General features: G+C 45.4%; 1 protein-coding gene across 1 annotated transcript in view; it reads right to left on the bottom strand.

Annotated features, from left to right (window-relative positions):
- CTDP1 (CTD phosphatase subunit 1) overlaps window positions 1-22,111 on the bottom strand; it is a 189,663-nt gene that overhangs the window by 84,774 nt on the left and 82,778 nt on the right. The window contains exon 11 of the mRNA XM_074987564.1: window positions 12,253-12,415. Coding sequence (XP_074843665.1) covers window positions 12,253-12,415 — 163 coding nt within the window. The remainder of the gene's footprint in view (window positions 1-12,252; window positions 12,416-22,111) is intronic.

The raw sequence follows: 22,111 nt of genomic DNA, 5'->3' as shown, positions 1-22,111 counted from the left end.
AAGCAGTAAGAAATAAACCATGAAGTGGTAAAGGCTGTGATTCAAGCCAACAAAATATTACTTTAAATCTACTCTACTACCTCTTCTTTTCCCAGTGGTTCTTTATTTTTGTTTGTTTTGGTAGGGTCTGGGAGAGGGGAGGAAGGAAGGGAAGGGTTTTGTTACTTAAACTGAAAACTTTCCCAGTTACACCGTAAAAACTGGCAATAGCAATACATGAGAACGAAGATAAAATATGCACATATCACGCTGCTATGTCCCATTTACTCACTTACGTGAAAAAACTAAACAAAAGAGAAAAAAAGTGTATGTACACAGGCGTGCCTATACACCACAGAGCTCCTCCTTTGTATTCAGAGGAAAAAACAATTATGTGAAGAAAAACCTTTTAAGTCCCATATTGGGACCACACCAAGAACAGGTACGCTGAAAAGGGTAAACAACAATCTGAAAATGTTGTAAGAAGTAGTGTAGAAGAGTTCTCACTGGCAAACACCAGAGAAAACACTAAGACCCTTATATGAAATGAGGTGGAGAAGCAGCCCAAACAGCTGTAGATAACAACTCTGTGCAGTAATGGCTGTAAACACTGCAGTAAATTTTACTGGACTCCAGGGAAAAGACTGTATTCTTGAAAAAAGATATTACATGATAAATCTGAGTAGTTCACACTAAATTGGCAGCATAGTACTACTCACTATCCACTCGCAATACACAAATGGCACTGAAGCAGCAAATTTCACTTTGTTTCAATAGGTTTTACCATAGGGCAGGGTTTCCCAACCTCCACGGTCAGGACCCAAACATGGGTTGTGATTACATTTCAAAAGGGTCCCAGGCTGGGCTGGGCAGGGCAGAGCAGGTCAGCTCCACAGGTGACTATTAAGAAGCCATTCACACTCCTGAAGTGGTTCTCAACTTCTTAATTAATTCAATCAATTACATTGAGAACTGTTTCAGGTACAGGGCAGAGAATTGCATACCTGAGGAGCAGCGCCCAACACAGGTAAGGTGGGGGCCTGAGCCGGGGGGGGCGGGGGGCGGCAGAGCTGATCAGCTCCCTGGCTTCCAGCCTCTCAAACAGATGGGGTCCCCACAGACCCCAGCAGAGTTCCTGCAGCTGGCACTGCTGGCCAGGGCTCTGCATCCCATCCTGCTTCCAGACATGGGGCTCTCTGTGCTTCCTCTAGCTCCCTCCAGCCCATGAGTGACTCCTAGCTCCAGAGTGTGATTCCCCTAGCCCCCTCTAGGTCCCTACAGCCCGAGTGTGACTCCCCTAACCCCCTTCAGATCCTGAGTGACTCCTAGTCCCCAAGCGTGACTCCCCTCACCCCCTGCAGCCCTGAGAGTGACTCCTCTAGCTCCTTTAGAACCCTCCAGCCTCTGCGTAACTCCCCTAACCCGCTCCAGCCTCCATGTGTCACTCTCCTAGCCCCCTCCAGCCCAAGTATGACTTCCCTAGTCTGCTGCAGACCAAGTGACTCCTAGCCCCCCCAGCAACTCCCTTAGCCCCCTCCAGCTCCTGAGTGGCCATTATTACACTAGCCCCTGCCTTTTGAAAGGGGTATGCTAATGAGGCACTGCCATGAATATGGGAAGGGGCTTTCAAAATCTGGGGGGTCCTTTCGAAAGGCCCGTCTAAACGAGCAATGTGCATTTCAAAAGCAGCACTTTCGAAATGCGCATGGCTATCATTATGCTAATGAGGCACTACATATTCATGGCAAGGCCTCATTAGCATCTGCCGAAGTGGCTCATTAGCATACCCCTTTCGAAAGGCGGGGGCTAACAGCCACAGCCACTCAGGGGCTAGGGGAGTCGCACTCAGAAGCTAGGAGTCACTTGACTGAAGGGGGCCAGGGGAATCACACTCGGGGCGACCCATGTTTGGGTCCCAACCCGTAGGTTGGGAAACCCTACTGCAGAGAAAGAATTATACACTATTATGAAAATGTACAAGAAGCTGACTTTCATTAGTAGCCCTGTGCATTAACGAACAGAAACATTTATCTTCACTTGCTCGAACTTCCTTTTGAGTAATTAATTACAAGGGATTGTACCTTAAGGGCTACTGTGTCAGTGGCAGGAAAGCAATGCCCTGTCCCCTAAGGTCTTTCCAGTCGAGATAATTCAAACCAATTTCCTTAAATTACAGATTGTGTTAATTATATTTTGAGGGGAATTTTTTTCCCCCACTGCATAAAATAGAAAATTATCTGAATAAAGCAAATTCAAATCTTTGAACATCAATTTCTATTTCTATTCTGGAAGAGTCTACTTTTCCTCAAAGTGGGTCAGACCTGCAGACCTTATTATTCAAAGAAAAAAAGGACATTTTTAGATAAGCAGGAGTAAGTGCTCCTATTCTTTATTGTGCAAAGCTCCACAGATCCATTACAATGGATTTTTTTTAAACCATTTACATTTTAGGTGGGAAGTAGGATGAGCCCTCTAATACAGGACTCCAAAATAATTTAAATAATTATCTTTGTCTTCTCCTGGCCAGTGAGATATGAAGAAAGCTTCTACCAAAATATTGGGTTGATTAATCCTATCTTTTAGCCAATATATAGTTTTGGCAAATGTATGTACTATACCTTTACAGTACTGGGCTTGCCCCAGGAAACTACAGACCAGTCAGCTTAATTTCTGTGCCAGGAAAGATAATGGAGCAAATAATTAAGGAATACATTTGCAAATACCAGGATGAGAATAAAGTGATAAGTAACAGTCAGCAAGGATTTGTAAAGAACAAATTATGTCAAACTAACCTAAAAGCCTTCTTTGATAGGATAACAAGCCTTGTGGATAAGGGGACAGCAGTAGATGTACACCTGGACTTCTGTAAAGCACTCAATACAGTCTCATGTGATCTTCTTATAAACAAACAGTGGAAATGCAATCTAGATTGTGCTACTATACAGGGAGTGCATAACTGGTTAGACAACCATTCTGAGAACTAGGTCTACACTACAGCACTCTTCTGAAAAATGTTCCTGAAGATATTACCCACAAGATCATCTTTCAAAAGAGCATGTCCACACAAAAAGCAGATCAATCTTTCAATCCGCTATTCTGAAAGACCAATCTGCTCTTTTGAAAGAAAGCAACCACCCAGCTCCTGCTGCCCTTTCGAAAGAACAGTGCAGGAAATGCTGCAGATGGGGTTGCATGGCTGCCAAGCCCTTCCAGGATCAGGGCCAGCTGGTCCTTTAAAGGGCCCCTACCAACACACACTGAGACCTGCCAAGCTGACCAAAGCAAAGCAGAGCCAGTGCAGAGAGCAGACAGCCACAGCACAGCCAAATGGATCCCTAGCAGCACCCAGAGCTAGACAAAATGGACACCATGGTTGGCCTGCTGACCACTGTGGTCACAGCTACGCTCCACCTCCTTCAGTGGACGAACTTCCCCACCAGGGCCATTGAAGCCCTTCTCTCTATATACAATAATATAACAAGCCTAGATTTTGAAGCCTACATTTTCTATAATGAATCTTCATAATCATTTCAGTACTATAGCATTATATGGATTCGGACATGGTCTTTGGGGCATGGTGTGTCAGCTACACCCAGCACTCTCCTGACACTTCTGTGGCAAAGCAAGTGATATCTTAGATAGTCACACTTACCCTAAAGCTCAAGCACATATCTCTTAACATCATGTTTGCTCCATCACAGAGGGGATACTGGATACAGCTGCCATATCATGGTGTACAAATCAAAACCAACATGCACCTTATTATACCCAAGTTATTTTAAAAAGATCCAACATTGAAGTGAATCCTGGTAGCCTCTGTTTCATTAAACTAGCAAAAGGACTGTGCCCAGTCAGTCATTGGAGCTACACAGTGACAGCAGTTTCTTCATAACAGCAGGGTGCTCCAGCCCTTAAGCTCTTTACTACCCATACCTATGCAGAGTGCAAATAATCTTCATAAATGCTGACGCAGTAATTAGAATTCCTGCAGTTCCAAGATCATACAGAGGAAGAAAAAATGCTGACTGGATAATTCAGTAAAATTTTCCCTGAGATATGCAACTTTGACAACAACAAAAATGAATGCTGACAAACAAACAAGGGGAACAATATATTTCTTTAAAACATATTCAACTAAGTAAGCCATTTTTAACTTTGTGTAACATCAAAATCAAAGTAATTTATGGCATGTGGTGGAGGAAATATTACATTTTTCCATGAGATCCTGAATAAACAAACATTAACTGCATGTTATATTTACTTAGTTTATAAGTAACTTGATATAATATCTAACAGCTTTTTCTTGCATTTTATATACCGAAAATTCTTACACATTTTCAGTTTAAAATTTCAATTAATCTACTACAAACTGGTATTATGCATGTTTTCTTTACATTAAAGTATACTGGAATAATTAGAATAATACAGAACAAAGTAAGTTAGAGAAAACACATGAACAGACAACTACAATATACCAGTAGAATAACATGCTGGAATTAACCTCTCTCAACTAAGTAAAGTAATAAACAGATATGGTTATTCAGATCTCAGTGGTTCAGATGCCAAATTAGTTATCTGCATCACCCAAAAAGAATCACAGTCGTGTGAATTCATTGTTTCCTTTATTATACGTTCCTCAAAGAAAAATGATGGATTCAATATCCTACAATGTATTAACATAGTAAAAAGGACCTGCTTGGTAAATAACACATTGGAACAAGGTGTAGTTTATTTAATTAACCAAGATCACATGTTGCAAAGAGCCTCAGGAGTCACAGTAAATAGCCACTTGCGACTCCTGAGCTCCACTTTGAGTATCAGGTTATCATCATAACCTCCAAGTAAACAACTTTTGGTACTTGTGATGAGATGCAAAACCTTGTCAATATATTAGCTGAGTGGTTTAACACAGCTCAGGATAAAAGACAGTTACCTGTTCTGCAACTGGTATTCTTCAAGATGTGGGGCTTATGTCCATTCCAAACTGGGTGCGTGCTGGCACATGCCCAGTTACCAGAAAGCTTTTTGCCCTAGTCGGCAGCCCTTGGCTTGGAGCGACAATATATGCACCACACAACACGCCTCGATACAGTTTCTTCTTGTTGGCTATGCCAACAATAGGGAAGGTGGGTGGGTTTTGGAATGGACATGAGCAACACATCTCGAACAACACCAGTTACAGAACCAGTGTAACTTTTCTTCTTTGAGCCATTGGTGCATACCAAACTGGGTGAATACAAGCCAAATATCTAGGAGATGGGGTTGGAGCTCAGGAAGGAATTTAAGATAGCCCTGCCCACCACACCATCCTCCCCTGTGTGCTGCTACAGTGCACAATGGGATGTAAACATATGAACTGAAGACCAGGTGGCCATCCTGCAGATGTCCTGGACAGGGACATGGGCTCAATATGCCGAAGAAGATGTGTGTGCTCTAGCAGAGTCAGCCCTGATCAAGGAAGGGGGAACCCCCAACTGCTTGTAGCATTCTCTAATGCAAGTCACTATCCTGGAGATCTGCTGGGAGGAGACTGGAAGACCCTTCATTCTATCCTCCTCCACCACAAACAGCTGCTGTGACTTCCTGAAGGGTTTGGTCCTTTCAATATAGGAGGCTAAACCCCTTCAAACATTCAAAGTAAGCAGAAGGCCCCGCCACTGCCTCATCTGGGGAAGAAGAGGAGGAAATGCCTGCTATATCAGTTTGTAAAAATAAAACTGGCAGGCCCAAGTCTCCCGCTTGGGGTCCTGGTACCATCTGTGGTACCTGAGACATGGTGCCTGACACCAATGATAAACACACTCAGCACTGGGGCAGACTGCACTGAGATCACATCTTGGGACAGCACCTGGCTTGGCACCTGGCCTGCCGGTGTCAGCAACAACGGTGTCAGGGGCCCTAGGACTGATGAAGGCGATGCCCACAATGGCTGAGATGCTGCCCCTGCTGGTGCAGATGATGTTGGGAGCAGGTATGCCGTAGGTTCCAATGAGGAAGCCTCTGACCTGCAGGGCAGATCCTGCAGCTGTTTCAGTAGAGGTGCACCCAGTGATGCTGACAGCACAAAGTGTGGCACCTGGGAGGCTCCTGGCACCCTAGATGGGAGTCCTACAGCCTGCCCCCACATTTCATGAAATGCCCAAGGGGTCCAAAAAGGCCACTGCACTGCTCCCTGTATGTCCGGTGGCCAACTACCATTGTCTGAGCTTTGGCTCCGGTACCTATGATGGCTATAGTGCGATGTCCGTGCACTCCCACTCTGCACTAAGCTGGAATAATAGGAGTCTGATTCCAATGCCAACTCCAACGCGGAAGACCATGGCGGCGCCATAGGTCCTGGTGCCTGTACTGACCCCTGCTGGACCAGCGCTTGTGCCACTGTTGTCAAATAAGGTATGTGAAACAGAGCTGTTGCCAGTGCCCTAGGCTGCTGAAATGACTCCAGCACCAGGAAAGACGATGACGAGATCAACAGAGAAGGCACCTGTGTGACACCCTGGGTTGGCGTTGGCACTGTGGGCAGCATCTCATGCATGGGTATATTTGCCTCCAGCAGTGATGGGCCTGGCACTGTGATCTGTAGAAAACCCTGCACCAAACTGAATATCTCCAGCAGAGAACAATCCAGGTGAACATGGGCTTGTGCCAGCGTCGATGCACACACCCTATGCTGTAGTCCATTGTGTGGTGGATCAGAGTTCTTGGGAACATCTCGGAGCTTTGCCCCTAAAGGGGATTGGTCCCTATCATTCCTCTTTTTCTTCCGAGGCACTGGTTCTTATGGTGCCTTGGAGCGCTAGGCACCCATGCCTGTTCATGGCGCTGAGAGTCTGAACGGTGCCAACCCCAACGACGGCACCGGTGCCCTCTGCACTGATGAGACGCTACTACAAGCCCCCACTGTGGACATGTCCAGTTGCAGGGCCACCTCCATGAGTAGAATTTTAAGTTGCTGCACTCTCTCTTTCAGAGTTCTGGGTTTAAAAGTTTAGCAGATGGATCAAACTATCTCCAAGATGCATCTCACTCAGACAGCTCAGGTAACTCTGGTGTGGATCACCATTGGGCATCTGCTCACCACAGAAATAGCAGATTTTAAAAACTGGAGAGCTAGGCATCCACCAACACCGAGGTGCCAAGAGGGGTAGAAACTCCTGCCTCAGCTCTCTCAACAATAGAACAGTTACAATAGAACAGTAACTACTAAACACTACAAACTATTTACAACTCATCACAATTTACACTATGAACAAAGGCTGCCTGCTAATAACTAGAGAGAGAGAGAGAGAGAGAGAGAGACAGAGACAGAGAACTCCAGCAACTGACAGCAACAGCTGGGTGAGAAGGATCTGAGCCCGGGGGTGAGGGGGAGATCGGCGGTGCACGTATTAGTCTCCATATTGGCATTACTTCAGGGGTGCTGCTCCGATCCAATGGCTATCAGGTCAGGCAAAAAGCTTTCCGGCAATTGGGAATGTGCCAGCGGATGCCCAGTTTGGAATGTACGTGAGCAATCACTCGAAGAGGAATTCATTTAAAACTCTGTCAGGCTAGCATTAACAGGGTAAGCTGGATTTGGTTTAGAAGTTAAGTTTTAGCCTACGTAGATACATATATACACACTAAAGCATGGTTCTAAACTCCGTTTCAACAGAGTGCTACCTTATCCTTGCTGGAGAAACAAGCCAAGCATAAACAGACTTATGTTTCACTTAAAAGACTTACGGTAAAAATACCAGGCACAGAATTCTACCACCAATCAAAAACCAAGGTGGGAGAGAAAAGAGTTGCCAAAATATACATCCATAGTCAAAACAATTTTTGGGTCCCATCTGTTTTAGAAAAGGACATTCAAAAAAACAATACTTCTTTACACTGCTTCTTTGTTGGGAAGGCACCTATGAAAGAGCTATCCTTCATTCTACAAAAAACAGTAAGTGAAAGAGGCTGTAGAACGGGAACTTTCAAGAAGGGAACTACAGAAGAAGAGAGCAGGAACATGTGAGGTATTGGAAGCAAAAACTAGGAAATACATAAGTAAGTAACAAGCTATACAAGTTGTTTTGGGAAACTTATTCTCATGCTGGTTGTCATGTCACCTAAACGATGCTTAGTTGAATGAGCAAGTTAAATTTATATCAAGAATGCCACAGGACTGATGGACTTAAATTGGTTTGAATCTTGATATATGACAGTCCACAAAGCTTACATCAAAATCCTGAATTTATTGCTTAGGGCTGAAGCACAGTCAAACAAAAAATCACCCTGAAAATGTTCAGTTAAATGCCGACGCCCAGAAGATATTTTCTTGCCTGGCAAAAAAGCTCAGACAACATCACTGCTACAGGAAAGAGTTAAGTGAAGTAGAAAAAAAAATCTCAAAAGTTTCAGCAACCTGCACTAAAGCTCCTAAAAGCTGTGCTTATTTTTTACCCTGCACCTGTTGATGGTGGGTTTAACCTTGCTTAATTCGATTCACTGCTTTAACAAGAATTCTAGGCTGGAGACACGCTTATAAAAATACTGCTAAGGAAACAGACTGGACTTTGATTGAGCTGTAATTTTGGAACTCAGTGGAAGGAAGAATCTCCCATCTTCCCAGGCTAGCTCGCATTGTCTGACGTTCCAGTGAACTCCGCGGATGCAGAGAGAGCTGTGTCTAAATATGGACAAGTGTTTTCAGCACAGAGATGGAATGAAGAACGACGCAGTTGCAGGATGCCCATGCTCATTTAAAACCAGAACTTTTTTTCAGCTGCTTTTGTTAACTTAAGGTCTTTATGTGCTTCTACTTAGCCATTTTAAAATATACATTCATGCTTTGTTTCAATACCATAAAATTTAAGATTTTAAAAATTCCATGACCGTGAATTTGGTAGAGCCTTGTGCAGAAGTGAGCTCAAGGTAACTGTCATTTTACAATAGAGACACATCCATCTCATCCAATTAATATTTTAAACTAAACTAACCAAGGGGTTGGCATTCACTGAGATAACAGCTGTCATTAAACTGTGGGAGGAAAATGCTGATCCTTAATTCACAGCAGGTTACTTATAACTACATTTACTAATATGAAACACAAAGAAGACATCCCCACTTATAATATGCTTACCAGGGTGGAAATAGTGGAGACACTGGTAAAACGGACCAAATGAGTTACAACTTTCCGCTTATGTTAACCTTTGTATAAGGTGTTTGAGAGGGGGGCCATTTCCCAGTGCCCATTAGAAGCAAAATCAGTAGCATTTTCTGTTTTGTTTGGTGGCAAACAGATCCACGACAGGAAATCCCCACTTTTCTAAGACTGCCCTGGCCATGGATAAAACTACTTCCTTTCACCCCTTATGAAAATAGGCAGTTGAGGTTTCACTACAAAGAGGTAGCAATTTTCCAGACCCACCACCTTACACAGCGGTAGCAGAGAGCCGCCCTGGCAGGCATTCAGGACCTCAACACATCAAACAGAGCATATGCTGGCTCCTTGAGTTCCACCACATGAAGTCCCAAATTGGGTGTGGACACCAATGCTGAAACCTTGAAGCCGAGCATTGGAGCAGGAATCTCTGCCTCTGTGTGAAGTTCCAGCACAACTGTACCTTTCCCATCTGTGACGACACACCCTCTAGGATTGCCACAGGGATGGTGGCCAGGGGTGGAGTCCACTGACCCAGAGTGGGAGGGTCTCTGAGTTTCTGGTGCTTGGTGGGAAGAGGGCCAGGCCGAAACAACTGTATGGGACCTTGGAGAGTCGCATGGGCAAGCAGTGATGGAAAATGATGTTTCACACCTCTCAACATTTGCTCAGTGCTGGGATCTGGAAAGGGATTTTGACCTAGAGCAGGATCTATGGTCCAAGGACCTACTCAACCTGGAAGATCAACAGGGTGGATATTGGTGCTGATGTGATGAGGACTGATGGCAACTGACCAGCAACTGATCAACTGATGGCAACTGACCAACTGAGCAGCCTCAGGAGTGGTACCAGCGTCTCAGGAAAGGAGGTATGGGCTTCAGCCCATCTATTCTGGGGGGTCTGGTGAATGTCACCCGAAGTCTTGCCTCCTGCTCCCAGGCTCAAGGGAACAGAAGGTCACTCAAAGCCTACCTCCCACTGTCTGAGGCCTGAAGACTATGATTCAGGGCGTGCCGATGGGTCAATATATTTGCAGGGGACCAGAGTCACTGGAGTGGAGATGCTCATACAGGGCCCAACATATGCGTGCCTCAAGACCATGATGCTGTTTGACTGAGTGCCAGTGGTACTCGCAAGGCCACGATTTTCTGTGCTGCCTGAAAACACCCCTACTGAAGATGGCACCTGCATGTGCCAAAGGCCTTCACTATTACTCAGTGTTGGCAGCGCAGGATGAGGGAGGGCTGGGCTGCTCTGCTTGAGCTGACCCTCACCTCCCAGAGGGGGATGTCAAGTTGCCCACCATGAGTCTTCTGGAGCCTCCCCACACTGGACTTTTATGTTTTCTGTGCCAGGGAAAAGGAGGGAAAACAGCACTCATCTGATGGCAGCATCAATAGAGTACCCAATGCTGATGTTATGGCACTTGAGGCCAAGTCTTCAACACAAGTAAACCGGCTGGAGCACAGCGGTTGCCATGCACTATCACTGGTGGCAAGAAGGAACTGAGGGTGGAGGAGAGCATGTGGCACCCCTTATACTGTGCAATGGAGGCACCATTCCAGGGATCAGTAGAGCTGCTAGCCCTGTTCCCTATGGACACTGCTGAGGGAAAAATTTCTGGCACCAATGCAGGTGGCAAGCACACACGGCTAATGTGGAATTGACATGAGTAGGCACTTGAAGAAGTGAAAGGTTTACCGAACAGGCTGCACAGGACTAATTATTCTATGGTATGATAATTTCATGGAGGACTCTGCTGAATGAGAAAGCAATGGAGCCAAGGAGAAGTTTGGCATCTCCTTCCTCTATGACAAGCCCCAGAACTTGGTTTCCATACAAATCTGGTGAGCCAGATCATCCTGGTTCTTTTCTAATCAATAGTTCCAAGAGCGGGTCTGCTGACAAGGGTACAAATATGTGCTTCATTGTCTTCTGCTCCCATTTCAGTCTGGCATGGCTGTGACAAGAGAGAAGTAAGCAAGAGCTAGGAGGCTGAAAAGGAGACCATGGTTCCTTCAAGGTCACATACTAGGGCTACATCTACACTACAGCTATCTGTAGACAGAAGTTTCTATTGGATGATATTTTCCAACAAAACTTCTGTCAACAGATTATGGCCAGACATGAAAGCGGATCGCTCTGTCGATCTGCTCTGTCAGAGAACGGCCAGACTGCCCAGATGCTCCATCGACAGAACAGCCAACCAGAAGCACAGCAGACAGATAGGGTTGCCCAGTGTCCCGGAAGCTCTGTTTGTTGACAGAGAACTCCCCCTGGAGTGTCCACACTGGCTTTCTGTTGACAGATTCTGTTGAAAAAGGTGTTCTGCTTCCTTGGAGAATGGCAGAATGCTGTAGACCATGGGTGTCCAACCTTTTGGCTTGCCTGGGCCTCACTGAGTGAAGAGGAATTGTCTTGGGCCACATATAAAATATATAATATAGTTAATATATATAAATCACATAATAATGTTAAAAGTTTATGATCTTGTGGGGCCGCATTACTAGCTGTCCAGGACCACATGCGGCCCACGGGCCGCAGGTTGGACATGCCTGCTGTAGACAGAAGTGAGGTGTTCTATTTACTGGTGACAGGATGTATTTGTGATGTGGATGCTCCACAAGTTTTGTCAACAGAACACTAGTTTTGCCAACAAAACTCTCTAATGTAGACATAGCCTAGCAGATGAACCCTTTTTTTTGGGGGGGGGGGGGGGGGGCGGGAAATCAATGCTCTTAAAAGAGTTTTTAGGGCCTCATTTATATAAAATTCAATGCAACAGTGTACAGTACTTTACATATGTGCATCAATTTAAGATCCTATACATTTTCTTTTGTGCCAAAATTACGTTAATGTGAAATAACTAATTTATAGGCCTACTGTTCATGACAGTATTTACGGTGGCTTAATTTAAATCTGTTTCACCGCTCACAACTATGTACGGATCTTTATTTCTAGGTCAATTAAAATATTTTGTTTCAAGTTACTGTAACTTAGCATGTTATCAAGTGCATGTACCTACTTCTTGGGACAAGCCAAAACATTTCAATTTATGTGCATACTTAAACAGAATTTAATACTATTATGCATAACTGTAACTTAATACTGTCAGAACCCTCACAAATAATTTAGCTCACCTCTTTATCCATACTCTCTAAATCTTCTTTACATAGCGTGTAGAGTGGCATTGTCTCGGACATACTTGGCTGGCGTTTTCGTTTGGACGGACCAGGCTGATCTTCATTCTCACTTGCTGGTAACTCCTCTTCATCAAACAGTTGTTGATGTGGTTGAACAACTCTGAAAAACATTTCACAGGTATCCCATGAAAAAAATCAATTTGAATTACAATTTCCATACAACTGACTCAGATTCACCATGAAGTGTATAGTGATGGTACAGCTACAGTGTCACTGAAGCACAAATACACCCAGATGTTGCTACATCAGACATTTCTGGGGGAAAGCTGTATTTCCTCTGTCCCCATGAAGACACCACGCAGACTTTCATTAAATCACTAATATGGCAAACACAAAGGCTGAAGGAGAAAAATTTAAAATTAAAAGTAGATTGCAATTTTATTGGGTGGGGGGCAGAAGCTTTTTTTTTTTTTTTAAATAAAAAGATAAGAGAAGAAGAGGTGGAGTATATTGGCTTTAAAAGCAAATTTTAAAGATATTTATTCTTGACCTTGAGTCCAAACACTAGCAACAGTAATCATTTTTGCTTGTGTGTCAAACAAAACTGGTAAAGAATGCGATTTATTCTGTCTACTACAACAGAGGGGGGTGTGTCTTATTACAACACTGGAGACCACTGTTCAGACATTTGGATACACTTTCGTCTACAACATGGACAATACTGGTAGTTTGTGCTTTTCAGATCTTATTTTGCAAAATATGGGCCAGCCTGAACAACAGAACAAAGCTGTTTTTGCAAATTTAATCAATGTGAAATGTTTGAGTCCTTGAAGGCAGAATATATTTATCCAAACACATTGATCATACAAGAAGATGCAAAACACGCTCACCTCATCCTAGAGAAGACAAATTGTATCTGTCTCCATGGTTGTTCGTTCCTTGCCCTCTCTGTCTCCAACAAGTGCAAATTGCGATACTTTGTATATTAGAGAAATGTGCTGCGTACAATACCAGACCACATTTTGAAATAGTATTTAAAATAAGAAAAAGAAAGTAGTGTACTCATGCTATGGTCCCTATTGAAGCAAGATAAAAAGGATAATTGTTAAAAGGTACAAATCTCAGTACTAGAGAGCTGAAGATTCAGAGCAAAGCCCTCCACTGTCCTTATGTACACCATCTCAGATCACTATGTTTCAGAAAGCAAGAATGCCCAAGAATAGCATGAGTTTATTACCACCGCCTATTCTATTTATGTATTATATATTATCACAATACGGGAAACTGTTCAAAATCATTTTACCTTAGAATAAAGTGGAGCTGAAATACAGGGCCAACTTCTGCTAACTGCTAGTTTTGGCCCATCAAAACGTCTAATATAACATCTATCATTAGTTTAGATGCTTTAGGTTATTATTGTGATTTTATTTTTAATCAGGACTGACAAATTAGCATGTTGTCATATTTGATTTCTGTAGCCCTATTTTGCTGCCCCCTGTTCGCTGCTTACCTTGTTCACTGGGAGCTCCCTTCTTACAGAGAGAGCTGCTGGCTGGTCAGGCCTGGCTCAAAGCCTTGCCTCCAGTCTATTCAGCCCTTGAAGGCTCACCTGGCAGGGAACTCCCCCAATTCACACCTTGCAAACTGCTCTTCTCTGCACAGCACAAGCTCAGGCATCCACCCAGGCAGCTGATCAAAACTGCCCTTCTCTGCAAAGTAACACAGCTGCACAGACAGACAGACATTCACCCACCAGCTCACCACACAGGCCCCCAAATCCCACACTCACCCAACGCACCTAGAGGAGCTTGGGTGAGTGTGGGATTTGGGGGGCTGTGTGGTGAGCTGGTGGGTGAATGTCTGTCTGTCTGTGCAGCTATGTTACTTTGCAGAGAAGGGCAGTTTTGATCAGCTCCCTGGGTGGGTGCCTGAGCTTGTGCTGTGCAGAGAAGAGCAGTTTGCAAGGTGTGAATTGGGGGAGTTCCCTGCCAGGTGAGCCTTCAAGGGCTGAATAGACTGGAGGCAAGGCTCTGAGCCAGGCCTGACCAGCCAGCAGCTCTCTCTATAAGAAGGGAGCTCCCAGCGAACAAGGTGCAGCAGCGAACAGGGAAGGGAGTTTGCCTCTGGGAGTTTGCCGAGGGAGGAGCCCTGTATTTTGTTGTCCTTTTCAGGTATGGTGTTCCACCTGTGCCCTGCAAGGCAGCACTACCAGGAAAAGGAGTCTCTGAAGAAAAGAGCCTGAAGAGCAATGGGGGAAGGTGGACCTGGGGGCACTGAGAGCAGCTGGGGGGATAGGAGCCAGTGCAGTGAGGAGGGCAGACATGGGAGCAGATGGGGGTAGTGGGTTGGGGAGGGTCCTATCATGATGGCAGCTGCGGGGGCAGGGGGGGGCGAAAGGTAGGGAGGAGGGTCCTGGGGATATGAGGTCATTGCTCCACAGGGAGCTGTGGTGACAGGGAGGTATGAAGTAGTGGGATCCTTAACCACATTCTCCACACCCCACTGCCTTGTGGGTTATCCTGGGAAGGAGAAAGGCTAAGGGAGTAAACCTTGACAGAAAATCCGGAGTGGAGTCCAAAGGCGGTTCGGTGTCAGCTTCTGGCACTGTCCCGGCAACTCCTGCAGCTGAGCTGGTACCAGACGTGGAGGTTATCCTCTCCTTTGGACTATATCAGTAAAGCCGAGAGGGGGACACTGGTGTCTGGGCAGCCCAGAGTCTCCATAATAAATGTCCAGGCTTGCGCTGGAGAGGTACTCCAGCATCGCTGAACAGCGATGCGTCAACACGGGAGGCAACAGATACCGGTTATAAGCTCTTGCTCGATTGGCATAGAGAACAAGCGCCAGGGGTTGCCTTCGACGGTGGGAGAGATCCTCGCATCTCACTGGACAGTCAACGCCCGCCTCAAGCTGGGCAGCCCCCAGCCAATAGGTACTGTCCCGCCACAGTTCACCTGCCTCGCTGGGTGCGTGAGGCTTAAGGTTCCTGAACCTGACAAGTGACTGAAATTTGGGCACCAGGCAAACCGATAAGAAAATCGACAAGAAATGAGAAACTTCAACAATTCAAACTTGCTTGCTGGAATGTGCGGACCATGCTGACCAGCTTGACTGAAGATCTTCAGGCCATCAGTGACACCCAAAAGACCGCCGTCATCAACGAGGAACTGAAGAGGCTCAGAGTTGATATCGCTGCACTGCAAGAGACGCGACTCGCAGATTCGGGATATCTAAAGGAAAAGGACTACACCTTTTTCTGGCAGGGTAAAGCCCAAGAAGAAACCAGACAGCATGGTGTTGACTTTGCTGCCATAAACACCCTTCTACAAATGGTGGAATTAGTCATGGGCGGATCAGAAAGACTTTTTCGGATCACACTTCAAACTTGCGCCGGTCCTGTCCACCTGATCAGTGCTTATGCTCCAACCCTTTACGCCACACCAGAAGTAAAAGACAAGTTCTATGACGTGCTTAGTGCTGCTGTAGCGCAAATACCTGCTCGTGAACAACTGTACATCTTGGGTGACTTCAATGCAAGAGTTGGAACTGATTGGGCCTCATGGCCTTCCTGCTTAGGACACTTCGGTGTGAATGACAATGGACAGCGTCTCCTTGAACTGTGCACGTACCACAATCTGTGCATCACAAACACATTATTCCGAACAAAGCCACAGCACAGAGTGTCGTGGAGACACCCACGCTCGAAGAACTGGCATCAACTAGATGTGGTCATCACTAGGCGTAATAACCTCAAAAACGTCCTTCTGACATGCAGCTATCATAGTGCTGACTGTGATACAGATCACTTGCTAGTTTGCTCCAAGCTCAAGCTGAGACCCAAGAAGCTGTACTGCTCTAAACCTGCTGGAAGGCCCCGCATTGACGCCAGAAAGACGGCAAACTCGGAGAAAGCTGAAAAGTTCAGAGAGACCCTCCAGGAAAATCTGCGCAGCAGCCCTGGGGGCGCCGATGCGACATCCAAATGGCAACATCTGAGGGATACAGTTTACAACACGGCCTTGTCAGTGTTTGGAAGAAGAGCTAGAGACACGAACGACTGGTTCGAAGCTAACTCTGATGAGATGATTCCAGTCATTGAAAAGAAGCGCGCTGCACTCCTGGAGTACAAACGCTCACCGAGCCAGAGTACCCAGCAAGCGCTTAGAGAGGCCAGAAGAACAGGACAGAAGGCAGCCAGGCGCTGTGCCAACAACCACTGGCTCCAGCTATGCAGCAGCATCCAGACCTGTGCCGACTTTGGTAATCTCAGAGGAATGTACGAGGGTATGAAGAAGGCATTAGGACCCACCCAGAACAAGATGGCACCTCTGAAATCCAAATCTGGTGAAGTCATCGCTGACAAAGCCAAACAGATGGAGCGCTGGGTTGAGCACTACTCCGAGCTGTACTCACGCGAGAACGTTGTGGTTGACGCAGCCCTCAATGCCGTCGAGCTCCTACCAGTAATGGGCGAACTAGATCAAGAACCAACTGTGGATGAACTGAAGAGAGCCATCGACAGCATTGCAGCAGGAAAGGCCCCTGGTCAGGATGGTATACCACCAGAGGTAATCAAATGTGCCGCGGACATACTCCTGGAACCCCTACATGAGCTACTGTGCCTGTGCTGGAAAGAGGGTGAGGTTCCACAGGATATGTGCGATGCTAACATTGTATAAGAACAAAGGAGACAGAAGCGACTGCAACAACTACCGTGGAATCTCCCTCCTAAGCGTCACTGGTAAACTGTTTGCTCGCATCATCCTTGGCAGACTCCACAAGATTGCTGAGAGGGTGTACCCCAAATCGCAGTGCGGATTCCGCGCAGAGAGGTCTACCGTTGACATGGTCTTCTCTCTAAGGCAGCTGCAGGAGAAGTGCAGGCAGCAGAGAAAGCCACTCTACACAGCCTTCATCGACTTGACCAAGGCTTTTGAGTTGGTCAGCAGGGGTGGTCTGTTCAAACTGCTCCACAAGATAGGCTGTCCTCCACGGTTACTCAAGATGATCCAGTCGTTCCACGAAGACATGAGAGGAACCATCCAATATGACGGCGCATTATCGGATGCTTTCAGAATCAGGAGCGGCGTCAAACAAGGATGCGTGCTTGCTCTGACATTGTTCGGGATCTTCTTCGTACTCCTCCTGAAGCATGCCTTTGGATCTTCAACAGAGGGCATCTTGCTGCACACAAGATCTGATGGGAAACTGTTTAACCTTGCAAGGCTGAAAGCTAAGTCTAAGGTGTGAGAAGTCCTCATCAGAGACATGCTGTTCGCAGACGATGCTGCTATAGTGTCTCACACAGAAGACCAGCTTCAAAAACTGCTGGATCAGTTCTCCAAAGCGTGCAAGGACTTTGGGCTTACCATCAGCCTAAAGAAGATGAACGTACTCGGTCAGGATGTTGCTGAATCCCCATCAATCAGCATTGACAACTATACACTGGAGGCCGTCCACGAGTTCGTTTACCTCGGGTCCACCATCACTGACATCTTGTCATTGGACACTGAGCTAAATAGGAGGATTGGAAAAGCGGCCACATCTCTGTCCAGACTCAGCAAGAGAGTGTGGAATAACAACAAGCTGTACACTCACACCAAAATGCAAGTCTACAGAGCCTGCATCCTCAGCACCCTCCTTTATGGCAGCGAGACTTGGACCCTGTATGCCCGCCAGGAAAAGAGGCTGAACGTCTTCCACTTGCGCTGCCTCAGGTGCATCCTTGGAATATCATGGAAAGACAGAGTGACCAACACCGTGGTCCTTGAGCAAGCTGGAATCCCAACCATGCACACCCTCCTCAGGCAGCGTCGACTCCGCTGGCTTGGCCACGTCCACAGGATGAATGATGGAAGGATGCTAAAAGACATCCTGTATGGTGAGCTAGCCTCTGGCAAAAGACCTCCCGGACGCCCCCAGTTGCGTTACAAAGATGTCTGCAAGAGAGACCTCAGAGAGGTAGACATCGAGCTGGACAACTGGGAAGAACTAGCAGACGACTGCAGCAGATGGAGGCAGGGGTTACACAAGGGCCTTCAGAAGGGCGAGTTGAAGATCAGACAGCTAGCAGAGGAGAAGCGAGCGCACAGAAAGCACAATAAGGACTTGCCAGACACCCACTACATCTGCAAGAGATGCAGCAAGGACTGTCACTCTCATGTGGGTCTTCATAGTCACAATAGATGCTGTAAATGAAGTCCTCAATTGAAACTTTAAAGGGCGCGATCGATAGTCTGTGCAGACTGAAGGATGTCTACTACTGCCTACTAGCCCTATTTTATCTCCAGGTTATCCAACTATCGGAACTTATAAGTGTGAAGACCACATTTCAAGCTATATTTACCCCTTTCCCTCCCCCATAGAAAAAACAAACAAAAGAAACCCCACAAATCCCACAACCTTATATCGATAAATTCTGAGAGCAATGCAATGTTGTCAATGCACCAGTGAATTACTCAGGACAATCTATTTACACAAGAAGCATGACCTAAAATAAAATACTTATTACAGTGCAGAAGAAATATATCCTTTTGCCTGGAACTGATATAAAAGCTATATACCATGTTCCTGATTCTTTTCTCACGCTGGATTTATACTGCTCTAATGCCGTTGTCTTGAATGGAGCCATACCCAATTTTACACCAGCATGAAAGAACTGGGTTAGCACAAAACCTAGAAGAGATGCTGGAGAACTCAGCTACAAGGTCACACACACCGTTCTACCAATACTGTTTTGACTCAACAACTTGAACATCTAGGCTACGTCTACACGTGAAGCCTACATCGAAGTAGCTTATTTCGATGTAGCAACATCGAAATAGGCTATTTCGATGAATAACGTCTACACGTCCTCCAGGGCTGGCAACGTCGATGTTCAACTTCGACGTTGCGCAGCACCACATCGAAATAGGCGCTGTGAGGGAACGTCTACACGCCAAAGTAGCACACATCGAAATAAGGGTGCCAGGCACAGCTGCAGACAGGGTCACAGGGCGGACTCAACAGCAAGCCGCTCCCTTAAAGGGCCCCTCCTAGACACAGTTGCACTAAACAACACAAGATCCACAGAGCCGACAACTGGTTGCAGACCCTGTGCCTGCAGCATGGATCCCCAGCTGCAGCAGCAGCAGCCAGAAGCCCTGGGCTAAGGGCTGCTGTCCACGGTGACCATAGAGCCCCGCAGGGGCTGGAGAGAGAGCGTCTCTCAACCCCTCAGCTGATGGCCGCCATGGCAGACCCCGCTATTTCGAAGTTGCGGGACGCGCAATGACTACACGGTCCCTACTTCGACGTTGAACGTCGAAGTAAGGCGCTATCCCCATCTCCTGATGGGGATAGCGACTTTGACGTCTCGCCGCCTAACATCGAAGTTAACTTCGAAATAGCACCCGACGCGTGTAGCCGTGACGGGCGCTATTTCGAAGTTAGTGCCGCTACTTCGAAGTAGCATGCACGTGTAGACACGGCTCTAGTGATACAAATATTTCATTTCACTACCTCACAAATGGTCTATATATTGAATCCACAGGCATAAAACTGAAAAGTAAGTATGGATGTCGCACCAGTGGGAGCTTTTAATCTAGAAAACTTCTACATTTAGAGACTTAACATCTTTATTCAATAGCTGGTATAGCTGAGAGACAGTGTTAGGTTCTAACCCATCCTCTTCCAATAGTTTTTGCCTGTTGTCAGATAGGACTTCTGCTGGCGGAAAGCTGTATTTTAATTTTGAAAATATGGCAGGAAAAAAAAAGTGGCCAGAATTATATTCACTGGATAATTACATGAAATAAACTAGATAAAAAGAGAAGAGGTCTTCAATATACAGTGAACTCTTTCATATCCAGAAGCCTGAGGCCCGGAAAGTTACTTCTTTGTTACTATCCTTTCATATCTGACAGCCATGGGACCAGGAAGTTGCCGAATATTCAAATATTCTGGATAATAGAGACGTTTACCTAGCAATGCGCAACACTAAAGAAAAACAAAATTAAGAAATAAACAAAAATGTATGCAGAGTACTTTATATTCCAACAACAGTGGTATTGCACACTGTACACTTATACTGTATGTGCTGTATTTATTTTTGTTTACTTTAACTATACTGTACTTCTGGAAAACAACTACAATTTACTTATGTTAAAGTTCCAGTTATGGGAGAGTTCCGGACGATAGACCGCCTGACATGACTCCGACACCACCGGTCCCTCTGCGGCTCAGACTGCTGCAGTCATGGGGTCCCTGGAAGTGGCTGAGACTGCCCCTCCCCCCATTAATCCGTTATATTGAGGGTTTGCTGTATTTATTATGTATTGCACAACTAAGAATACAGAGTCAATTTTCAGAAGAGACAAATGGTAATTAGGCATTTAAATACTATTTAAAGCAAGGCATCTAACTGCCATTTAGGCTTTCGAATATCTTCCCGTTATAGCTCATTTGTACACAAATTAAGTTATTAGTCAACACTACAGTTATACACACGTAGCTCTGATGACTTCACCTTTAGAAGTCGGGTACTGTCTTGAAGAATTTTCCTCTTCTCTATCCCCTAATAATCACCTCAGGTTTTCCAAAGTAAGCCTTTGCGAGAAAAATCACATGCCACTGAACTGGAAAACAAATATTTAAACCTTGCAAGATATTACCTCCTTTATAAAATATGGTCCTGAGTACAAGAGAGACTTGGAGTCTAGTCCTGACTTGGATATTACTAATTTGTAACTCAGACATATCAGTTTGATCTCACTTTCCTGACATGGAAAAATGGGATGTTTTGATGTATAACCCAGGAGAGAGTCATAAGCTTAAAATTTGTGAACGCTTTGGATTCTCACAGCAGCCACTGAGAAATAGCAGATTATTTTCAAAGCATAGCGTGCATGTATGGAGCCCAGCAAATCTGTGGCTGTTCACATTCGTGGATTACGTCTGCAGATACAAATTTTGTATCCACCAAGTGCTCCACAGATTAAACATCTCTGGAATTTAGCACAATTTAAGATATGCATTAATAATATCAACTGCATACTCCTGGTGCAGAGAAGGACTTGTATGCTTACGTTTGACTGTTCTTAAGATTTGTTACAAAGCTGAGTCTTGGTCCCTCCTTCCTTGTCTTCTTTCTGAGGCTATGCCTATACTAGACAAAAAAGTTGACTACAGATATGCAATTTTAACTATGCCAATTGTGTATCTAAAAATCAATGCATCTGTGCTCAGTTAACTTGTCTGTCATTACAGGGGAAGATCAACAGGAGAGTTTCTTCCCTTGACTTCCCTTACTCCTTGCATCTCACAAAGAGTATGGGGTAGACTTTGACCCCTGAGAACTCCAATTTCACATGTCCAAACTAGACACAGAAAATTGAACCTGGGAAGATTGAACCTGAGCACGTCAATCTTCTGCAGTAGTGTTGATGTAGCCTGAGCAGCTTTGGCACTCCAGTTGAAGTAGAATGCTTCCAGAAAGCAGAAGCTGTTAACCCACACTGTCAATGTTTTGAAACAATCTCTGTTTGCATGCAGTCTCCTGATAGTTTATCCTTACAACCACCAGCTTTGCAATTTCAAATCCTCAGTCAGCTCTCTAGTGCCTGTAGCTGGTGCTTGCATCCTCCAAAATTAAAGCATGTCTTTAATCAACAATCAGAGTTTGCAAGAGGTTTCCAGCAGCACTGGTAGAGTCTAATTCTGTGACCTTGCACTTGCTACCTTTTCACCAACATTAATCTGTGTTTTGGAAATTAACCAGACTTTTCTGCATGGTATACTTATATTACAAAGTAGAATTTTACTAGTTTTTACTACTGCTTTATGTTTATCAGCATATATAAATTACACATGGCAATTT

This window comes from Carettochelys insculpta, chromosome 2 (assembly GCF_033958435.1).
Source record: "Carettochelys insculpta isolate YL-2023 chromosome 2, ASM3395843v1, whole genome shotgun sequence".
Lineage (NCBI taxonomy): Eukaryota > Metazoa > Chordata > Testudines > Carettochelyidae > Carettochelys > Carettochelys insculpta.
Note: the sequence above shows the minus strand (reverse complement) of the source record. Positions and strands in the feature narration are given on the sequence as shown.